This window comes from Poromitra crassiceps, assembly GCF_964638095.1.
Source record: "Poromitra crassiceps genome assembly, chromosome: 3".
In the NCBI taxonomy this organism is placed as follows: Eukaryota; Metazoa; Chordata; class Actinopteri; order Beryciformes; family Melamphaidae; genus Poromitra; species Poromitra crassiceps.
The window spans coordinates 29,852,764-29,873,484 of NC_139625.1; the positions used below are offsets into that span (position 1 = coordinate 29,852,764).

The 20,721-nt window shown below is 45.1% G+C and overlaps 2 protein-coding genes across 3 annotated transcripts in view; one reads left to right on the top strand and one right to left on the bottom strand.

Annotated features, from left to right (window-relative positions):
• kidins220a (kinase D-interacting substrate 220a) overlaps positions 1–4,678 on the top strand; it is a 79,262-nt gene extending 74,584 nt beyond the window's left edge. For both annotated transcript variants that reach the window (XM_083634144.1, XM_083634143.1), the window contains 3 exons: positions 444–662; positions 1,876–2,097; positions 2,552–4,678. In XM_083634144.1, coding sequence (XP_083490270.1) covers positions 444–662; positions 1,876–2,097; positions 2,552–3,466 — 1,356 coding nt within the window. In that variant the 3' untranslated portion in view covers positions 3,467–4,678. The remainder of the gene's footprint in view (positions 1–443; positions 663–1,875; positions 2,098–2,551) is intronic.
• A 1,687-nt stretch (positions 4,679–6,365) lies between these two features.
• On the bottom strand, positions 6,366–8,747 carry id2a (inhibitor of DNA binding 2a). Its single transcript, XM_083633353.1, has 3 exons — positions 8,311–8,747; positions 7,988–8,048; positions 6,366–6,994 (listed from the first exon to the last, which is right to left on the bottom strand). The coding sequence occupies exons 1-2, from the start codon at positions 8,659–8,661 to the stop codon at positions 7,992–7,994; spliced, it is 408 nt and encodes a 135-aa protein (XP_083489479.1). The 5' UTR covers positions 8,662–8,747; the 3' UTR covers positions 6,366–6,994; positions 7,988–7,991.
• Positions 8,748–20,721: the final 11,974 nt, after the last annotated feature.

Sequence of the window (20,721 nt, forward strand, 5' to 3'; positions counted from 1 at the left end):
GCGGAGCTCGCATAGAAGCAGCTGGAAACTGCAGTGGCCTAACTCTGTGTACATGCAGCTCCAAATACTAAACAGTGTTGTGTTGCCAGGAAGCAGCCAGCACAGCCATCTGGTTCAAGATGGCCGACTGATATCTGGATGAAGGGAGGTTATTGTCAGGGAGGAGTGGACAGCTGAATAGCTCTACTTAAGGAACAGCTCACAGTTCTCCTCGCGAAAGCACATGCTGCTCTTGTTGCCGTTGTCTAACATACTTTTTGTTTGTGTCACGCACTGTCCAAAAAACTTGTTTACCATCCACTGTTTGACCTCAAACAAAATTCAAAAGACTCACTGACCTAAAACGACCTGGAACTGTGATGCCGGGTAATATTCAGCAGCACAGCCAACAATCCAGTCCTCCTGTCCAGCCAAATGTACTGTTAACACCTCATCTCTTCCAGGTGATGGAGCAGCGCCATGCTGAAAGCCAGGCTCTGCTTCAGGACGAGTCCCGAGCTGCCAGTGAGCAAGGCAGCAGCGTGCACCACGGGGAGCCCAGCAGGCGCTCGGGCGGAGCCCAGCACGACGGAGGAGGCTTCAGTCTCAACCTCAGCTTCGAGGAGCTCAGCGGAGCCGGTCTAGAGGAGCCTCCCAAATACAGCAGTAACCCACACTGGCCGGTCAGTCATCTGATCAGCAGCTTAGAGCACATGGCATATGCCCATAGCAATGGATGTGTGCACACACCAACAGGCATGCACGAACACACATGTACATGTACACGTACACACTGCACGTGCCCACGTACATATGTGTTTACTGCTATATGTATACTTTGTATACAAGCATTTAGCACTCAAGCATAGGATCACAAATACACAAAGGGCACACAAAAGCCCTCAAACTGTCACATGGACACATGGACACATGCCCTCTGTGCCGGACTCCCATTCAGTCAGTGTTGGTGATCTCAGTGGTTTGATATTAACATGTGGTTTTGAGCGAGCAAAGAGTGCGGCTGGAGAAGCTAATGGCGCTCTTGAATGTGGCAGAGTTAAAAACACACGCACCGCACCACACCAAAGGTGTCAAGGGGCCTCCCGTTTCTTATTTTCACATTCACTTTTTCCCAATTTGCAGAAACTCTGCGACACGAGCACACGCTCTCACACAGACTGCTAGCTCTACTGTTGTTTTGTATGATCTCACATTGTGATCTGTTCCAAAATGCAAAGCGTTTAACACTGAGCGGAGGCTTTCTTTGCCACTCATTCCCTTTGCCAATCACTATTTCAGTGTATCCAGTCAACATTTATTCTTATATACTGAATACTGTGCTGGTTACCAATGTAATTACTGTAAACACAGTTTCAATTAATAGAATTATAATTGCCACATATTCTATTCAGGTGTCAGGCACTCTACTGTAAGTTCACAGCCCACATCCAGATGGCTCTCTGCAGTTAGGTATACCACAAACATATTCCTAAATAAATTCAGGTAACACATATAGCTTTCTCAGGGTATCCACGGGGTCTTGAAAAGTATTGAAAGTTGATAAATATAGGGGAAATTAAGGCCCGTAAAAAGTATTCAAAAGTATTAATCTCCATTTGATGAGGTATTCAATTGTGTAGCTGATTGTGCTAAATAGGCGTATATCGTCTCATATCGATCGCAGACCCCTGAAGTGAATCAAAATCGTATCGTGGCAGACGTAATATCAGCAAATATATCGTCGTCTTAAGAATCTATATAAGATCGTATTGTGATGAAACTTGTGATTTACACCCCTATCGCTGATGTGATGTCTTAAAATATATTGAAAAGGTCTTAAAAGGTATTGAGGTATTCAGGATTCCTGCATATACCCTGTTTCTCCCCTCCTGTTAGGTGGCAAATCACCGTACCTCTAGCATGTCCAGCCTCAACTCCCAGGAATCCTCCAATGACATCTGCAAGCTGACAGACAAGCAGCAGGCAGAGTACCGGGATGCCTACAGGGAGTACATCGCTCAGATGGCCCAGCTGGAGATGTCCGGCAGCGGGGGAGAGAGGCCTGTCCAGCCCCACCCTGGACAGTTCCTTCAGACTGCCGGCTCAGAGGACAAAGGGGTGGGTGGACAGCCAGGATTACGCTACTGAGTTTTGCATCACTGAAATATCTAAAAGCATAAATAGTTCCAATCAAATCCAAATAGAAACTCATAACTCCTGATGTAATTCACTGTAATAACTCAATATGATGATTAATTCATGTGTAGTAATAGTTCTGGTGTCAGCTTGTGAGTGTCCAAAAGCATGATGTGGATCTAAAATGGTGTGTTTTCAGTGTTTTATGATCAACTTCAAAGTAATCTCACATTCCTGTGGCCTGTCCAACAGCAAGGTCTTACACTGGGCTAATGCTACACAGCTTCTTCGCTTTCTTAATGACTGGCTTGTACTCCTGTTTCTATTGGCACATACAGCAGAGACAGGAACCCCCTCTTCAGAGCCTCACAGCCAGTAGCTCAGGAAAGTCTATATTTTCTTCTTCTATTTATTGAATCCTCTTCCCATTCCCCAGGCTAAGGAAGGGCCTGACCAAGACAACCGCAAGCCCTTCACCAAGAGAGTCTCCAAGCCTAGCGATGCCACAGACTTCCCATCAGGGAGCGATGCCCAGCCCCTGGACCCCATCAGCGAAGAGGACGAGAAGCTGGACCACAGCAGCTCCTCCAGGGCTCCAGGCTCCAGGATGAAGGGAGCCGGGCCGTGCTACCACAAGCTGCCCAGCGACGAGGACTCAGGCTCGGAGGAGGCCGACAACACCACTCCCCTCCTCCACAAGGACACCCGTGCCGGCGCCGCATCCAGCCACAGAGCCTCCCAGCCCAGTGGGCCGCCGACCAAGCCCAACTTCCTCACCGAAATCCTCCTGGATAAGAAGGACTCGTCCGACTCTGGGATGCGCTCCAGTGACAGCTCGTCAGACCGCTCCCTGGAGGAGGCTGAAGGAGAAGCGGACAGAGACGGAGAGAGGGAAGCAGAGAAGCCCAATCTGATGGAGCTGGAGCTGGAGGGCCTGGTGAAGAAGAGGGGCCTCCTCCCCAGCAGCCTGAGCGGCCTGCAGGACACCGCGGTGGCCCGCATGTCCATCTGCTCCGAGGCGGCATCCGAGGCCAGCCTGATGGCCAGCAGCCCGGATGAGGGCTGGCCGTCCAGCGGGGTCGGCAACCTCAACCGCACCGCCAGCAACACCACCCTAAACAACAACACGAGTAGCCCCAACAACGCCACAACCAACACCAACACCAACAACAGCCGTCAACAGGCTATCAGCACGGGCCTGGAGTCTACCACCACCACCTCTTCTGGCCTCAGCGCCACAGCGCCTGTCATCATCACCCCCGGCACCACCAACACCACAGCTGCCACCATCCACCATAACCAGAACCTGCGTACCATCAGCCTGGGAGACGAGAGGGAGAGCGTCCTGTGAGAAGCCAGAAGCCACTACTGTCCTGAGAAGGGTCATTTAGGTGATTGAGGTAGACTGTCTGTTAAAACAGTGGTTCTCAATGCGGGGTCCGGCGACCACCAGTGGTCCTTGAGAGGGTTCCAGGGGGTCCCCAGCAAATTGATAAATTGTTGAATTTCTCTATTATTTCATTTACAAGAAGTTGACATAATTATAGAATGTAGAAGAATGGATATTTTGATAATAGTGTATCTGTTATCGCTCAACCTACAATATAGATAGTCATGGAATTCTGGACAAAATCATATCTATCTATAGCAATAAAAGAAAGTTTCAGATTTGCATTTGAGTGACAAAATCTCATCATATAGGGGTCCATGGCCCTAATGTGAACTATTCTTAATATGAAAAAGGTTGAGAATCACTGTGTTAAAAGACATTGTGTTGATGTTATTGTGCTGTTGATGTTGTGGCATGTTGTTAAAAACAGTTCAATGAGCTGTTCCAAAGAATGAGAGTAATGTCAGTCTTCTACTGATGTGAAGAAAATGTAGGAAATGTTGCTGTGAATTAAGGGTAATCACCCATTATTGTCATAAAAAAAGCTTTACTTGCGTTGTAAAAAGAAGCCATAAAAAAGAAGTCTAATTTAGGATACTTTCCTAAATAGATTTGGAATTTGATTGTGCCAGAATTTTTTGACATGAAATTGGAATTGCTGTAACTCAGCAGACCGCTTTCTATTATCACATGGCCTTTTGCTGTCCCATGTTTGGATAGTTACAGTAGTAGAGTGTGGACTCAGTGATAGTTACAGTAGTAGAGTGTGGACTCAGTGATAGTTACAGTAGTAGAGTGTGGACTCAGTGATAGATGGTGGACTCAGTGATGTGAATATTGTGCTGACGTGGTCATGGTGTGTTTATGTTGTGGTGGACATTATATGTTACAGAATAAAAAAAGATATAGCCCTACCTGAAAAAGATTAGCTGTGTTACTGAACAGTTTGTCTCCAGTGCTGTGCTGTGCTGTGCTGTGCTGTGCTGTGCTTTAGTTGATAGCTGGAAGATTTTGAATGGCAATGTAAACAGTGGTGCTGTATTTTGTCGACAGTTTCTGTGATAGAAGAGATGTTTTGCCTGCAGTGCACTAGTCTCCAAAGTGATAAATGCCTTTTCCAAAGTACCTTGTGATACTGTGTTCTGTGAATCAATAAACATTTGGGCTATGTGGAGCCTCAAAATCCATCTCTCCTCTCTTCTCACACTCTTGTCTTGACAGAATTTTCTTTTGCAAGATGTTCACATGATGTCTGTGTAATGAAGTGTTGCTTTAGTGCCTCAGTAAAGATTTGTGTGGACTAGGATTCATATTTTATCTCATGCAATTTCAGTAGTCTAATAAAGGAGGGTGACATTGGAAGGATTCATATCCACCGATAGATGGCGCACTGTCCATACAAACCTGCTGCAGGCTGGTGGCACGGACGGCCTGTCGGTGTAGTTGTAAACGACACCGAGGGGAAGCGACTTCAGCTCAGTGCTTTCCAAAGCTGAGTCCGGGGACTCACAGGGGTCTTTCTTTGAGAGGGTTTCTGGAGATCACCAGCAGTGTCAATCTTAATTTCACTATACTAATGCACTAGGAATTATCTCAATTAGAGAATGTATAAAAATGACTATTTTAATCATATGCTTCACTCTTACCTATAGCCTATGGAGTAGCCTGTTTTACAACTCACTTTACTAAATCAACAATAGCAAAATCCTGTATGGGGTCTGTGGGACAAAACCTTATCAAATGGGGGTTTGGCCTATTTTCTTTGGGGGGGGGGGGGGGGGGGGATTCTCACTGGTGTGAAATCATTAGAGAGGCTCTCCTATTGTAGGGAGGGGATGACAGGAGGGTTCAAATACCGAAGCCACTAAACTGCCCTCTGACATTCTTCCACTTGTATTGTGATTGATGCCACCTCACCCTCCATACAGTGAGCATTGCCTAATCCTAATTAGATCCCATAAAACTGCTTACAAGACTGGGCTTTTTGATCTTGAACTCCTCAGTGGGTCACTTTGAGGGAGAAACTCATATCTCTGTTAAGCAGAGTATAGGCTATAGATGCAGTAGCCTAATCTAGGCTATAGGCCTATTCTTTCCCCCATACAATGTGTCAGTAATGTCACAGCTACTAAAGTGCTTTTATTTCCACTCCCTAGCCTATCAAATTGAAGTTGAATTATCCAAAAACTATCCCACACCATATACAGTATAGCCTAATCTCTCCTCTCTCAGCCTACATGATGCAGTGGTCAATTTGGGTTAATTGTAACAGAAAAGTAGTGTTAACGAATTACTGATGATTAGGATACATGATTGATTAGCTAGGCTATACATAATGGGTTATGTTACACAATTTGACCACGGAATGGTTAAACTTTCAACCTACTTTGAGTAGCCCAACGAGCTGAACATTGTCCAGGATGCAGCCCACTGCTTTAAATTTAAAGCAATATGGCTCAGCCTGTCACGGTAACCCGTTTAATCCTATTCACATAGCCCGAAGGAAAGTGAAAGTGTGCGCACCCTAAATAGGCTGCATGCAGCGCACTCAGGTCAACTGCGCGTTGACTGCCATGTCTCAGGCCAAGTGCTGGACCCTGAAACACATCAGGTCACAATGAGGACAGTTCTTCCATGAGATGTTAAAGCATGCAGAACTTCAGAGCCCACCTCTGTTCTGGTTCTGATGGTTCCGTCAGTTCCCATATTATGAAGAAATATTCCATTTGGACCTGCAACTGGAAAACTGATTACACACCCTGAGTTTACAGGATACTTTTGTTGAACCATTGACACCCCACATTGAATTATCTCCCCAGCAATCCTGTCAGCCCACCCTCCCAAATGAGACATGTTCAAATAGCGTTTTTCCATTTATTTTTGTATAAAAAAGGTACAATTTACATTACTTTTATAAAAAGTTTCAGCATAATTAGGTACAGCATTACACTTTTGCAGAAGTTTCAAATTTCTGCAACTATACAAGATAACTCCCGATAAGGAGTTCACAAGGTTTCATTCTTTCATTTCATTTTTTGTTATTTTTTCTTTAACAACGTCCAGTCCTTCATGTGCCAACAATTCTGACAAGACAAGACTAAACTTTTTACAGTAACTAACCATATTGTCTTTTTTTCTATTCACGTTCCCACCTCCGCAAAAAAGCGAAGACTTCAACAAGGGGGGAGGGATAAAGGGGGAAATAATCCTTTGACAATAATCTCGTTTTTCCTCCCACTGTCGGGAATATAACGTGCCTTCCATTTCCAGAAAGGACCCACAGATAAAAAGTCTTAAGTTAAATAATGAGTGTCCAAACAGAAAACACATCACATAAAGATTGTCCCATAATAAGCGAAGTCTCTTGATTAGTCTCTTGATTTAATGTCAGAAGAAAAAGAAAATCCAGGCCCTGGAGGACAGTCAGAGGTGGAGGGGGCAAGTCCTGTTCCCCAGGTCCTGTGTGTGTTTTGCGTCTTGACCAAACACCTGCAAAAGATTGAGAAAGAGAGGCGTGTTTAGAAAATGCAAACAGGGCAGAGATCCGGACAGACTGGCGCCAGGGAGGAAGCCGCAGTTTTTAACATTTAACCAAACACTCCCAATACTGAGCAAACCCTGCGCTCCAGATGTACACACACACACACACGCGCAGACAGAGAGAGAGGGAGAGACTGACACACACACTTTTCTCACAACTTCAGCCTACAATCTGGGGAAGAATCAGCGTAATTGCCGCTCAGCTGGCGCCTACCCTCTTCTTGTACCAATTATGTGCAGACATCGTAGTAGCTAGTAGTAATCCAAACAGCCATTATTTTCCTGTTACAGATGCTCTTCATTATAAGACACAAGAGGGTATAATGGAGCCCTGACGACTGCTACTTATACAAAATAACCCAGTCAGCCTATTAGGGCACATCCTATAGGCTACAGTAGATATATTCCATTTGCTATGCGCAGGGGCGTTCACTAAACCTCAAGATAGTAAATAATATAATTTACCAGCAAAAACTTTCAAACCCACTCAGATCGAGCACAATTCTGGCAACAGAGTGGAGCAATTACGGATGACTGACACGGTATAATATGATTAACGTGATGAATCATTACATGGAGATGTGGGTCACAGCAAAGAGCTGGGAACATTCAGATAGCTCGCAACAAGATATGCATTTAATCCCCCCCTCTCATACATTATGATAAACGATTGGCCTATACGATTTAATTTGGTCTACTCTGTAGGCATGGCAAGTGTCCACACCAATTGACGCCCAATGTTACAACAATGCATTCTCATGCAAAACATTGGGGCCATAACATGCGGCAGCGTGAGAGGACAGCCACATAAACGCGGGGAACAAATGGATGGTAAATGGTAATTCTAGTCCATTCTGCTCCAGCAGACTGGGAGACAGGCTGTAGCGGAGCCTAAAAGCCCTGGACAGACTGCAGCAGCAGACACGAGGACAGCCTACTTACCGCTTTAGCGATGCAGAGTCCTGCTGTCATCTGTCATCAGCTCTGATGGCAACTCCGGGGACTGAAAACAAACAAATAAACAGACCAAACGTTAATTTACGCAGCGCACGAATGAGATGCCTGGCACGCAACACTGTTATGTAGGTCGATTCTCCTCTCCTGAACAAAAGAATAAAAACATGCCATTTTCTTTCCCAACAAGCCATTTTATGAGTTACGCATAAAGACGCACTGATAATGCGCACGAATAAAGAGCCAAACAACACTCAGTCTCCATGCATTTACAATCAGGATGGTGGTTTATTTAAGTACGCTGTAATTACCTGTAATGACAAGATGCTGATGTCTGTGTTGAGAGTGGTGAGCGGGGTCCTGGCCGGGGCTTGGCCGGGCCGCGGGTGATGTAGACTGGTTAGTGCGACATTGGAGTCCAGCGCGATCTGCAGGTCCAGGATGTAGTCGATGACATGCTGCAGGATTTCCATCTTGCTGACGTTCTTGTTCTGGGGGATGCTGGGCACCAGCTCCTTCAGCTTGGAGTAGCAGTCGTTCATGTTGTACAGCAGGCTGAGCGGGTCGTCCACGGGGGTCTTGCTCCGAGAGATTCCCAAGGAGTGCTCCGTTAGATTCGCGTTGTTTTTCCGGAAAGACCTCACGGGGCTTATCGCTTTCATTTTGTCAGTGTTAAGTTAGGCGAGAGCGTTTGTTTGTGTCGATATCTTGCTTCCTAGTCCTGTTCTCCTGTTTGCCAGACGGCCGTTGAGCGATCAGACTGGATTACCAAACTGTCAGTGCGGTTTATATAGGCAGCAGGCTGGCCATGCGACGCAGGGGGTTTATGAGCGCTGATTGGACGACGACACGGTGTCAATCATCGCCGCTCTGCTTCGCCGTTGGCTTTTCTCGCCCCAGTGCGCTCAAGCCCCGCCCCTTATCTTCCACGTTACCAGTGGCAACGCACGTTGAAGGCGGAACCCAGAGGGCGCTTCAGCAGCTCCGGTGGGCAATTTGGAAAATTAAGCCCTTACCTGTTTCTGATCAAGAGAATTAATGATTCGCATGGGTGTCAATTGAGTAGGCTATGGCAACTAGGTATGAGCACTCAACTCTCCAATAATAGCCTACCTCAGCCCGTCAGTCCGAATTTGATCTGGTGTTGATCTTTCTTTAATCATAAGAGCATTAAAGATCAAGTAGAAATCCACAGAAATGTATTTGGAAGGACCATAAATAAGTGAGGAGCATTCAGAGTAAATGTTCACTTTGAGTTCTGTGTGTCAGTACAAGATTTGGTGACCTGCGTCTAATAACTTGATATCGTCCAAATGATAATATCTTGTCAGTCATCACTCCTTGCTCAAACCGTATCAATACATTTACCCGAAATGTAATATGTAGCCTACCCTACGTTTTAGTGGGGAAATGTATGTTATTAAATGGACCAGACTTCGGGGTTTTAGTGAATTGACGCTGATGATTGGTAATTCGCAGCAGACCGGCCTGTGTGAGCGCTGCAAGAGAGCATGTTTCTGCCTGAGAGGCAAACTGAAAGGACTCTTTTCAGAAAATGATCATAACAGTGACAATTAAAAAGAAAGGTCGGAAGTGGTGTTACGCATGCCAATGGTTTTACGCATGCCAGAAATACGATGCTCTGCGCACATCAGGGATAGAAGCTTATGGATAGGCTACACATATTTATCCCCCAAATATTATTTTTTGATTCCGTTCAAACTTCCTTACAGCATTCCTTTATAACAGTCAGTGTCTCAAAATAGACCAAAATACAAATAGTCTATTTTGAACTGTGATTATTATCTATTTGTCAGATGTGATGCGCAGAAATTAGAATTAGAGCCAACCAGGGGAAAAAAGGTTATGGCATTGTGTTTTTCATGGCAAACATTTTACAGTTTCACTACAGATCCAGTCTGTAATAAACCAATAATCGATAGCCTAATTTGCAATTTAGCCTCCCACGAAATGATTGGAGTTATAGGATGTGGAAGAGGGACAGACAAGTTAGTTTTGCACCAAACGTCCTGCAGCTCCCGGGAGCCAAGCCGCAATAATGCGCTGCACCTGAGCGTTGGTTGGCACCTGAGCTGGGAATGTCATCATCAATTTAATCACACCGCGGCTTGGACGGCTGCTGGGAGTGCGGCTTTCATATGTGACCAAGTCAAGAGGTGATTAAATACTATTGACACTTTAATGTTGTCGGAATGAGCCATTTGTTTGTAGAAATTACACGCTCCATTCTCCAGCTGGGGGTGGGGAGTGTTTGATGCCGCACAAATTGCCCTCGGGGGCAGTTGTGGGCTCGTTTTGCTTTGTGGATTAAATTTCCTCACGAAAGAAAAAAATCAATGCATTTTTAAATAGGCGCAGAAAAGGTCACTGTTAACCGCCTACAACCTGAATGGAGATGCTTTGATACTTCACATTAGATGCTACAAACAAACAGAAAGAAATACATTATGATTTGAATGTTTTCTGTTGCTTTTAATATTCATTTTGCCAGACAATTCAACTGACAGAAATAAACAAAGACATCCAAACTAATCCTCTGTAATGGACCAGACAGACGCAGTAGGGGCCAGCCTGACAGAGGCAAATATGATCTTGAAAAGCACAAATCTATTCCTTGTTGGTGGATTAGGCTACTGAATGTGGCAAGGACAGTGAAGACATCTCTTCTTCAATAGGCCTATAACTCCATCTGATATCCCAAACGAGCCTGCAAAAAAATGTTTTAGACAAAATTCAACTAGCCTAACCATCTGTATTATTTTACTTTGCGCAGAGTGCGCACGGTAGGCGGTAGATCTGCCAAAGCGTTCAGCAGCAGGCAGGCAGGCACAGACAGACAGACCTCTCACTCCCTGGCCGTTTGAGGATCCTCTTTATGCATTTCTAAATATGACCTGGAATTCTCGCAGTCGTGTCCACATCTGGTGTAAAGGGATTTTTTCCATTTCTCCCCTCTTCCTCTCGCTCCCACAGCTGTGTACATTTCGCCTGACGCCCTGACTGATGCCTGACAGGTGATGAATTGGCACAAGAGCACGTCGGTGCAAATAGGCAGTACTGCGCTCTCTCTCTCTCTCTCTCTCTCTCTCTCTCTCTCTCTCTCTCTCTCTCTCTCTCTCTCTCTCTCTCTCTCTCTCTCTCTCTCTCTCTCTCTCTCTCTCTCTCTCTCTCTCTCTCTCTCTCTCTCTCTCTCTCTCTCTCTCTCTCTCTCTCTCCCCCTCGCTCGGGCAGACTCTCTGGCGCCGGCGCCGTGACGTCACCCCATTCACAGCAGCCCTCGGAGCCAGCCCTCGCGGCGCCGCTGAGGCGGTTTCCATGGCGACGGGGTTTCGGCCTGTCAATCAGCGACAGCTCTCAGCTGATCAATGGGCCGCGCGTCGCGAGAGCGGAACGGTGATTGGTCCACTCCGGTTTCTTCTTCGGTGGTGAGCACACCTGCATCTATTAACGTGTGTGAAGTTGTTTACATTAGGCCTATCTAACTTTCCACAACACACTTTGCACAATTTACAAGAAGGGCCAAACATGCACTACAGGCTTGGCATTCCTCCATTGTGTTAAAATCCACATCCCTCTCCCCCTCCTGAGCTGTTATAATAACTTTTCCTGCAGCTAGCCTATATTCTGACATTTTATTTGTAATTGTCACACACTTTTTTCTTTATTTAGAAACTACAAGTGAATCAAATGCCACTCACGCCTTCTAAATTCTTCCACGTTCAGATTATGCACCAAGGGATTTCATCTGCCATTCATTTTTCCATAGACATTTCGTAAAATGTTGATAGAAAGAGATTTACTTGGTCAAACCAAGCAATTCACCTATAGGCCATAGAATCATGAGAAAAATATAAAAACTTTTTTTTACGGTATGTTTTATTTTTTAGTTTGGTCCGAGGTAAATGTTATGGTCTCCCCTCATTCTAAATATAGCTGGATCGCTTAGTTTGACAAAGAAAAACTTTTTTACGAGTATTTTACAAAATGTAGATGAAAAAATTAATGCAGAATACAGATGCAATCCCTTGGTGCATATGCTGAACGTGGAAGAGGGCGTGACTTTGGCACTCTATGGCAATGACTATTTCCCAGGGGGATCCTGGGAGGTGAAAAACACATTTTAAATTGGCAGATTTGGTTGTGGTGGTCATCATGGGGGAAATGCTTGTCAGTTTGGGGTGAAACTTTTTTACTCAAAGCAAATGTGTCTATTCAGTAGGCTAGTTGGCTTATTTAGCCCAATAAAAAGAAGTAGGCTAAAAGCTAATTTATTTTGAACATGTAGCCTAACTTTGACTTTGACCTTGGCTGCAAGTTGTCACACAACTCCTATTATCATCTGTTTATCCAGCTCTTCATCATGACCGTGGGGCTGTTTCAGAATCTGTATATTGTAGCCAGGGCACTTTGCTCCTACACACAGGTTATTCAAGTTCATGGTTGGGAAAGTGGCACAATCTGTCCACTGTGCCTGTTTTGCTATCCTCCCCCCATTTTTTTTAACCAAAACATCCCAACTTTCCCCTAGTAGCCCGTGCGCCAGTCTAGAGTGATACGTCATTTTTGAAGCTTCCATATTTGCCCCCCTGCCTACTCAAAGACATTCCTCAAACTCACCGAACAAAATAAAAGCTTCCTCGGTCACCAGCCTATTAGTTTGGGTTGAGGAAACAAAGCGGGCTGCAGTGCGCCCTGCAGCTCGGCGTCAGACTGTCTGCGCTCCGGTCAACTGGTGATCTCCTCCCTGCGGCTGCACTCACACTGCTTCTAAAGGCAATAGTCTCACAGACCCGGTGACTTCCAGTGCGTCAATTATTCTGATTACACATTCACAACGCAGAAGCATCTACATTCGAAGCAACGTCTGATAGGCTACGTTTAGGCAGTTGCTCCAAAGGATGACATTCGGTGAGTCGAACACAAACATTTGTCCGTCAGTCCGTGGCTCTAGCTTACCACTGTCGCAGCAAAACTTGAACCATGCACATTTTGCAGTAAAATAAGTAAATCCGATGGGAGAGAAAAAAATAAAAATAATTATTATAATAATAGCTATAAACTCACGTTTGAGTTGCCTACACTGACACACGCAGGCAGCCTAAATTGGAATAGGCTATAGTGATTTTATTAAGGTGTCTATCCACTCACTGCCTGAGTTTGCTTTTCCCCATCGCCAGAGCCGCGCTATTTGATATGAATCTATTGGATTCTCCCCGTGTTACAGTCCGTGTCCGTTCGAGGCAGCAGCAACCCGGTTGTTTGAATGTCCACCCGTCCCAGAAGCAAAAGTCTCGCTCGCTGCCACGCGCCTGTCGCGTGCAGGAGTGTATCAACTGGCGCAGGGACTCTTGTAGCAGCATCGACCCTATGGGCGTGGTCTGCATGATACACCCCCAAACACCAGTGATGTGGTGTCACCACTGAGGGGGTGAACTGTGATCTGCAGTAGGAAGGGCAAACTGCCACCAATATGAACAAATGTCAGTTATTGATTTGATTTTGTTTGATACTGCTAGCCTACTATGAACCTAAACCTAAGTCACAAAAATGTAGGCTATGTCTGACTCAAAAGGCAAACTGTGGTCACTTGGTCCAAATTCACAATTCCATTCATGTGGTGTAGAACCTAGAGAACAAATCTCTGCAAGTGTTTTGAGTGTGGTATGCAGTGGTTTTCAAAGTGGGGCCTGGGTACCCCCAGGGGTCCTTTGGGGGGTTCAGGGGGTCCCCAACAAAAATGGGAATCATTTATTTTCACTATAATTCCATCCATAAGTTTATTGTTTATTGTTTATTATGGATCCCCATTAGTCTGACTATTCAGACTATTCTTCCTGGGGTCCCTAAAAGTAACACAATGACAGAATGTACGTATGACTATTTTGGTCATGCAGGGTTTCACACACCTTCTGTAATAAAACATTTAAAAGCAAAACATATTATCAGATGGGGAACCTTGGGACAACATCTTATCAAATGGGGGTCCGTGGCCTAATTTGTGTCAGTTTAGGGGTCCTTGGTGTGAAAAAGTTTGAGAACCACTGTGGTAGCTGCACACATTTTGTAATCATTGAAACCTCTGTCTGAAAAAAGCACAATATATTTGACACGAGTTCATCTGTTTGGAATGTTTTTACAGTGAATATGAAGTGAGCTCCAACATACTAAGGTAGCACATCGCTGTTATTTAACCAGCCATTGGCCTTGACTACAATAGATCTGGTGTCTCTCTTACTCTGTGTGTTTCTCTCCTCTGTGGTCCAGATGGGACTCTCTCTGCTCTCTGAGCAACAGCCACTGATGGCTGGCTCTGCTGTAACATGAGAGGCAGCATGCAGGCACACAGGCAGCACTGGGGGAGATGGATGGGAGAGATGAGGTGGCCAGATTGGACATGGAGACAAAGGCACCATGGCTGCCTGAGTGCCTTCCAGGCTGGTAGTGGAGTGGCCACTCCAGGCCTCCCTGGAGGCTAGCCTCCTCTGGCCTACTCACACACAGCTGGCTGGAAAACCTGGGGGACAGAGGGATGGAGGCGACAGCTGAGGTGATGGAGACCAGACCTTCTCTAACAAAGGTACTACTCACATGGCTCTCACCTGCATCTATGCTGTAAACAAGTAAACAACTAATGTATTCTGATTCTGATAGTCATCACAGCAAGTTGCTAAAAGTCCACTCACTCATTTTCTGTGAGAGTTGAACCACATGAGATGCTTTGGCCAATGTGACAACCATCAAGCAGTTGGCAGAGTGGAAAGGTTGGCTGCAGTGTAACTTTTGGGCAACCATTGCCTGTTGGCAGACAATCACACGTTAACATTGCTGTGTTGCCCACCTATCGCTGCAACACAGCTGTCACTGCAGCTAGCACTCTGTTACCCCAGCAATCACATATCTACATACCTTGACTGGCAGACAGTGACAGTGTGTTGCTAGCCGAACTTGCAGATGTTGGTTAAATTCAGAGACTGAGGCGGCGTGTGTGTGTGTGTGTGTGTGTGTGTGTGTGTGTGTGTGTGTGTGTGTGTGTGTGTGTGTAATAATCTGCATGTGAGAGTGCAGAGAGTGTGTGTGAGAGTGCAGAGAGTGTGTGTGAGAGTGCAGAGAGTGTGTGAGAGTGCAGAGAGTGTGTGTGAGAGTGCAGAGAGTGTGTGTGAGAGTGCAGAGAGAGAGTGTGTGTGTGTGTGTGTGTGTGTGTGTGTGTGTGTGTGTGTGTGTGTGTGTGTGTGTGTGTGTGTGTGTGTGTGTGTGTGTGTGTGTGTGTGTGTGTGTGAAAGAGCAGAGGGAAAGTGTGTGTGAGAATCTGCATGTGAGAGTGCAGAGAGTGTGTGTGTGTAAGAATCTGCATGGGAGAGTGCAGAGTGTGTGTGTGTGTGTGTGTGTGTGTGTGTGTGTGTGTGTGTGTGTGTGTGTGTGTGTGTGTGTGTGTGTGTGTGTGTGTGTGTGTGTGTGTGTGTGTGCGTGCGTGCACGTATGTATGTCATAAACAATTGATATTTGGTGTTACTGATTGCTAGGCCAGTTACCCCAGTGACAATTTTCTTTAGTTTTTGTGCATCAAAATAGAAGGATTTGATGCATACAGTGACACTGTAATATGAATCTGTCTGGGCCATAGAGTTCTCAGTCTCAGCATGACCCCGGCAGTGCCCGGAAATCCCATGGAGTAGGTCTGGGTTTGAGCCAACAAATTATGCTAATTGGTCGGGTTGGGTATAGGGCCCGGACTGTGCAAAAAAAGCAGAATGGGTGAATGGATGCGTGTGTATTTAGTTACAGTAGGCTAATCTGCATTTTTACATGGGAGCACTCAGCACTGTCCATGGTGCTGATTGCTAATTTCAGAGTCAATCAATTGTCAAGACATTCTCTACTTGTTAGCTATTTATTTTATCCATCCAACATCTCCCGTTTGCTGTAATTATCCGGAAAATGTACAAATCGAATTGCTTGTTTTCAGCAAAATTGGTTTACTGCTCTGAATTACTAATGTGTTAAAAACTAAAAAAATTGGCTAAAAACACAGCTAGTTTGTTTGTCCTGCTTCCTCGTTCCTTCTCTCCCTCTCTCTTTTGCTCTCTTTCTCCAGTCTTTTGCTCTCTCTCGCCCCATTGTGCCATTTGAACCTTCTATTTCAATTGTGGAGCCTTTTCTGGCAATAAACTTTTTTTTTCTGGTCTCGGGCTCAGTATTTGATGTGTCGATTTCGGGCGAGCTGGGCTCGGGCTTGAACTCACTCAGGTCGGGTCGGTTCGGGTTTGAATCTTCAGGCCCGTTGTGAACTATACTGAGCCGTTGCTTGTCCCCTCCTCGTGTATATAGAAGAGTCGCGACATCTCCATTCACTCCAATGGACCAGTTTTTACCTCACAAAAGTTTGCAGAAGTAAGGTTCTGGATTAAGCAGCGCTGTTGAGTTGCAGTAAAATGGAGTGTTTGTGATATACTTTGAAAGGGTCAGATGTTTAAAGAATCAAATTGTATATTATCAGCTTTATTTTACCATTCAAACGTAGCGTGAGCTCCAATTCATTGGCTACTGAGTCATGCATTTTAGACCTCTGCTGGCACCACTCTCTTACTAGATTGCTCTGCAGTGAGTGAAAGAGTGAGGTTAGTGTCATTTCATTCCCAAGGTGTTCTTCCTCAGCTTCCTCTATTCCAAGGGGAATTGAGAAAGTCTATGAGACCTGAAACTAGCTTGTGATACTACCTTGGCCTGAGACTTCTTGGATTCTGTGGTGACATAGTCGTGTGTGTGTGTGTGTGTGTGTGTGTGTGTGTGTGTGTGTGTGTGTGTGTGTGTGTGTGTGTGTGCGTGTGTGTGCATGTGTGTATGTACGTGCATGCATGTCTGTGTGTGTGTGTCTTGAAGAGTGTGTGCGTATGTGCGTGCGAGCGAGCGAGCGTGCGTGCGTGCGTGCGTGTGTGTGTGTGTGTGTGTGTGTGTGTGTGTGTGTGTGTGTGTGTGTGTGTGTGTGTGTGTGTGTGTGTGTGTGTGTGTGTGTGTAAAAGCATTCACTCTGGGGTTGTCTCATTCCAGAGAGCTGTACCCTTGTCTATATCCTTATCCATTCCCCTTCACAGTTTATTTTTCTATTTTGTATTGAGTTTTAAGACTCTTGTGAAACCAAAGACTGAGAATGACTGGTTGTGTTCACACCAGTCTCATTAGAATCACCATTACCATGATATACTATAATGATAGTTTATCCTTCTAGCGTATGGTATATACTTTTTAAAATAAAATATGCAATTTCTTGGCTGGTGCTTTTATCCAAAGCGCTGTGCAATACCATGAGTGTATACATTTTTAACATGGGCGACCCAGTAGGTATCTGAACCATGGCAGTGTTAGTGCCATGGAGCAGGAACACAAGGGAACATCATTTAGGACTGAAGTGTCCCCCGGCAGATCTCCGTGTCTGTTCCCCTCAGCAGTATCTCCTCGCTGCAAGCAAAGCCCACTTCCTCATAACCCTAAAGCCTTCATGCAGCTCTTACTCAATCTTGATCTATTTATACAGCGCAGAGGGAAGAGAGAGTTAATGTAGGAAACACACTCCTTTCAGTGGAAACGGAGAACGGGTCAGAGAGGCAGAGGCCCGGCTGATTCATGGCTCTGTCCTATATGCCATCTCTGACCACCCATGCTCTGTTGTTATTGCTAAGGAGGTCATTTATGTGTCATCGTGTTTGCAGGCGGCTGGAAAGCCAGCAGGCTGATGGGCTGTGAGGTGTTGTCATAGCACACATAGTCCTGGTCTAATCTGGGTTCTGGATCTGCCAAACCTCACGCTGAATCTTTTCCATGGATAAGCAACTGTAAAAGCAATGCACAGATCCCTAACTCCTCGGCTGGTTTTTGACTGAGATGATTAGCCTCTTCCTCATTTGCATGTGCATTTGTTTAGCATCTTTATCAGTCAATAATATGCTGCTGCACTTTATATACAGGCCTGCTAATATACAGGCCTGCACTCATAAATAAATACATGGCAAAATCCTTGGTGAAGGTGTCTTGTGTGCATGTTTGCTGGAGTAAGCACAGTGAAGGGATCAGGTGGATCATTGAGACCCAGTGCCTTTAACTGATCACGACAACAAAGGTTCTCATGGCCCTAATCCTCTTTGCCCCCCTTCCCTCCTCCCCCCCCCCCCCCCCCCCCCCCCCCACACACACACACACACAACCTGCACCCATCTCATCGGCTCAGGATCGGCTAGGATCAGACCTTCCAGCCCAGACTTTCTCATGCCTTTCTCTTTTGACGCGCTCCTAATATCCCGATTACTTTCTCTTTCTCTCAGATTATCTGTTTTATACGGAGGCTGGGAGTGGCCATTGGGAGATTTCTTTTTAGTGGCCACGATTTACTATGTAACATGTATTTACTATTTAACATTACGATTAACACACGATATGCAATTCAAGCTCTCGTTTTATTTTTTCGTATGCACGAGGTACAGTTCGTTCCCTCAATTTCCCCTTTATGTGTGCACAAATTGTCAAAACGTGCCCTCAAAATAGTGATACTGTGCTCTTGATATATGCGCTCTTCACGAGCAATAAACATATTGGTGTGCACATATTGGTGATTATGTTTAAATGTGGTGCTGTCCTGGGTGTGTTGCAGCCACCTGATTGTGTTTACAGTACATGGCCTGAAGGATAAATACATTGCAATATTTGGGGGATATTCATTCCTATTCAGTGTTAACAGTGTAATATTTGGGGGATATGCCTATTCAGTGTAAACAGTGTAAATTGTAATATTTGGGGCATATGCCTATTCAGTGTAAACAGTGTAAACAGTGTAAATTGTAATATTTGGGGCATATGCCTATTCAGTGTAAACAGTGTAAACAGTGTAAATTGTAATATTTGGGGCATATGCCTATTCAGTGGAAACATTGTAAACAGTGTAAATTGTAATATTTGGGGCATATGCCTATTCAGTGGAAACAGTGAAAACAGTGTAAATTGTAATATTTGGGGCATATGCCTATTCAGTGGAAACATTGTAAACAGTGTAAATTGTAATTTAATTGGGGGGTACTGTATGCCTATTCAGTGTAAACAGACAATGGATATTAGCATACCAAATCCTCTGCACAGTTTAACGAAATCGAGGGAATGAAAACCTTTACGTTACAGTAAATCGTGGACTTGATATCTTTTTCTCTCCCAATGGGCAGTCCCGGGCGAAGTTTCACACTATATCATTGTACTCTCTATCTGTTGCTCTCTCTCTCTTTCTCTCTCTCTTTCTTGCTCCCTCTCTCTGTCTCTTGTCTCTCTCTCTCACCCCGTCTCTTTCTCCTTCTCTCTTACCAGTTTATCTGTTCTTTCCCACCAAGGGTATCTGGGCCCTAAATAGCCCTCTTGGCCCTTTGAGTAACAAAATCAGAATGACTTTTGAAATGAAGAAGTGCGTCTTTGAATGACACTTGCTAAGCCCCATTTGAAGAGAAGCTTCAGTCTCTTGTTATCAACAATAGCTTCAGCCCTGTGTGTTGGCCATGATTAAGCATAAGGCTGTTCATTCACAATGGTGGGGAAACTAAGCAGCAGCAGCGGCGGCATGCGGACCATTTGAATATCAACTTATTTCTGAAAGCTTTGTTCAGTAATGGCATCTTTAAATCAGGTCTTTCTCATGTAATCATGTTAGATCCTCAAAGTCTGTGGTGTTTCATATTGCCACAGACTATGAGCTCCACTCCGGTTAGCTGGAGCCAACATAGGTTAATGTGGCCATTCACTTTGATATGAGCAGAATGAATCAAGCTTTAAAGGCCATTAGTGTTATTAAAAATGCCCCAGAGAGAACAGCTCTGGCTGGTGTGTTTCCAGGGTCCGTGTGTGTTGCAGTTAGCTTTAGATTATTGGGACTTATTGGAGTAACAAGCTAATGGAATTAAGGTGCTGGGTTTCATGCAGCGTTGCCAAGATTCAGCATTAAAAAGGATGTGTGCTGAATAGAGAGTGCTTTAAGTAGATGAGATTCCGACACGGAGAGATTCGCTTGTCAGAGCAGCATTGTCTGCTTGGCTCCCGAGCCAGTGAAAGTGTAGAGTGTGCTGCTGACCACGGATAGATGGATGGATGGATGGAGGATTCAGAGGCAGGATTTCTCTTCTTAGAGCACATTTTTAAACGGCTGAAGTTGACAAACTCCACAAAGCAAAGCAAAGAAACTTTGGGCATTGAAGCTCCCGGCTCTTATATCTTCCTAGGAATGGAAATGCAAGAAGCACTTCTGAGAAGAACTGCTGGAAGCACAGCTAAGACACCCAACACCCTCTTGAAGCAAACGCTATACAGATCTATATTTGCCAGCTAATTACGTACATGAAAAGCAGATTCAAACTGAAATCCAAATATTTACCAAAATAAACTCGTGTTTTGTTTCATTTCTCCGTCGACGGTGCCAGAACAGAGTCCTCTCCATTACAGATAATTCATCTGATGTTTGCGTTTGTTGGTGGATTAGCTGGGAGGCGTTGCTGTTGGCCCGCACTGTAAAACGCTCTCATCTGTATTTTAATGGACTAAGAAGCAGTGGGAGGATGTGGCTCTGTGCCACTGTTTCAGCGTGAAAGGGAGGATCGTATGTAGCAGGTAATCTATTTGTGAGAGGGTTTTATCCCTATAAATGGAATTAGTGGCTGGTTTGACGACACATTAAAAGCTAC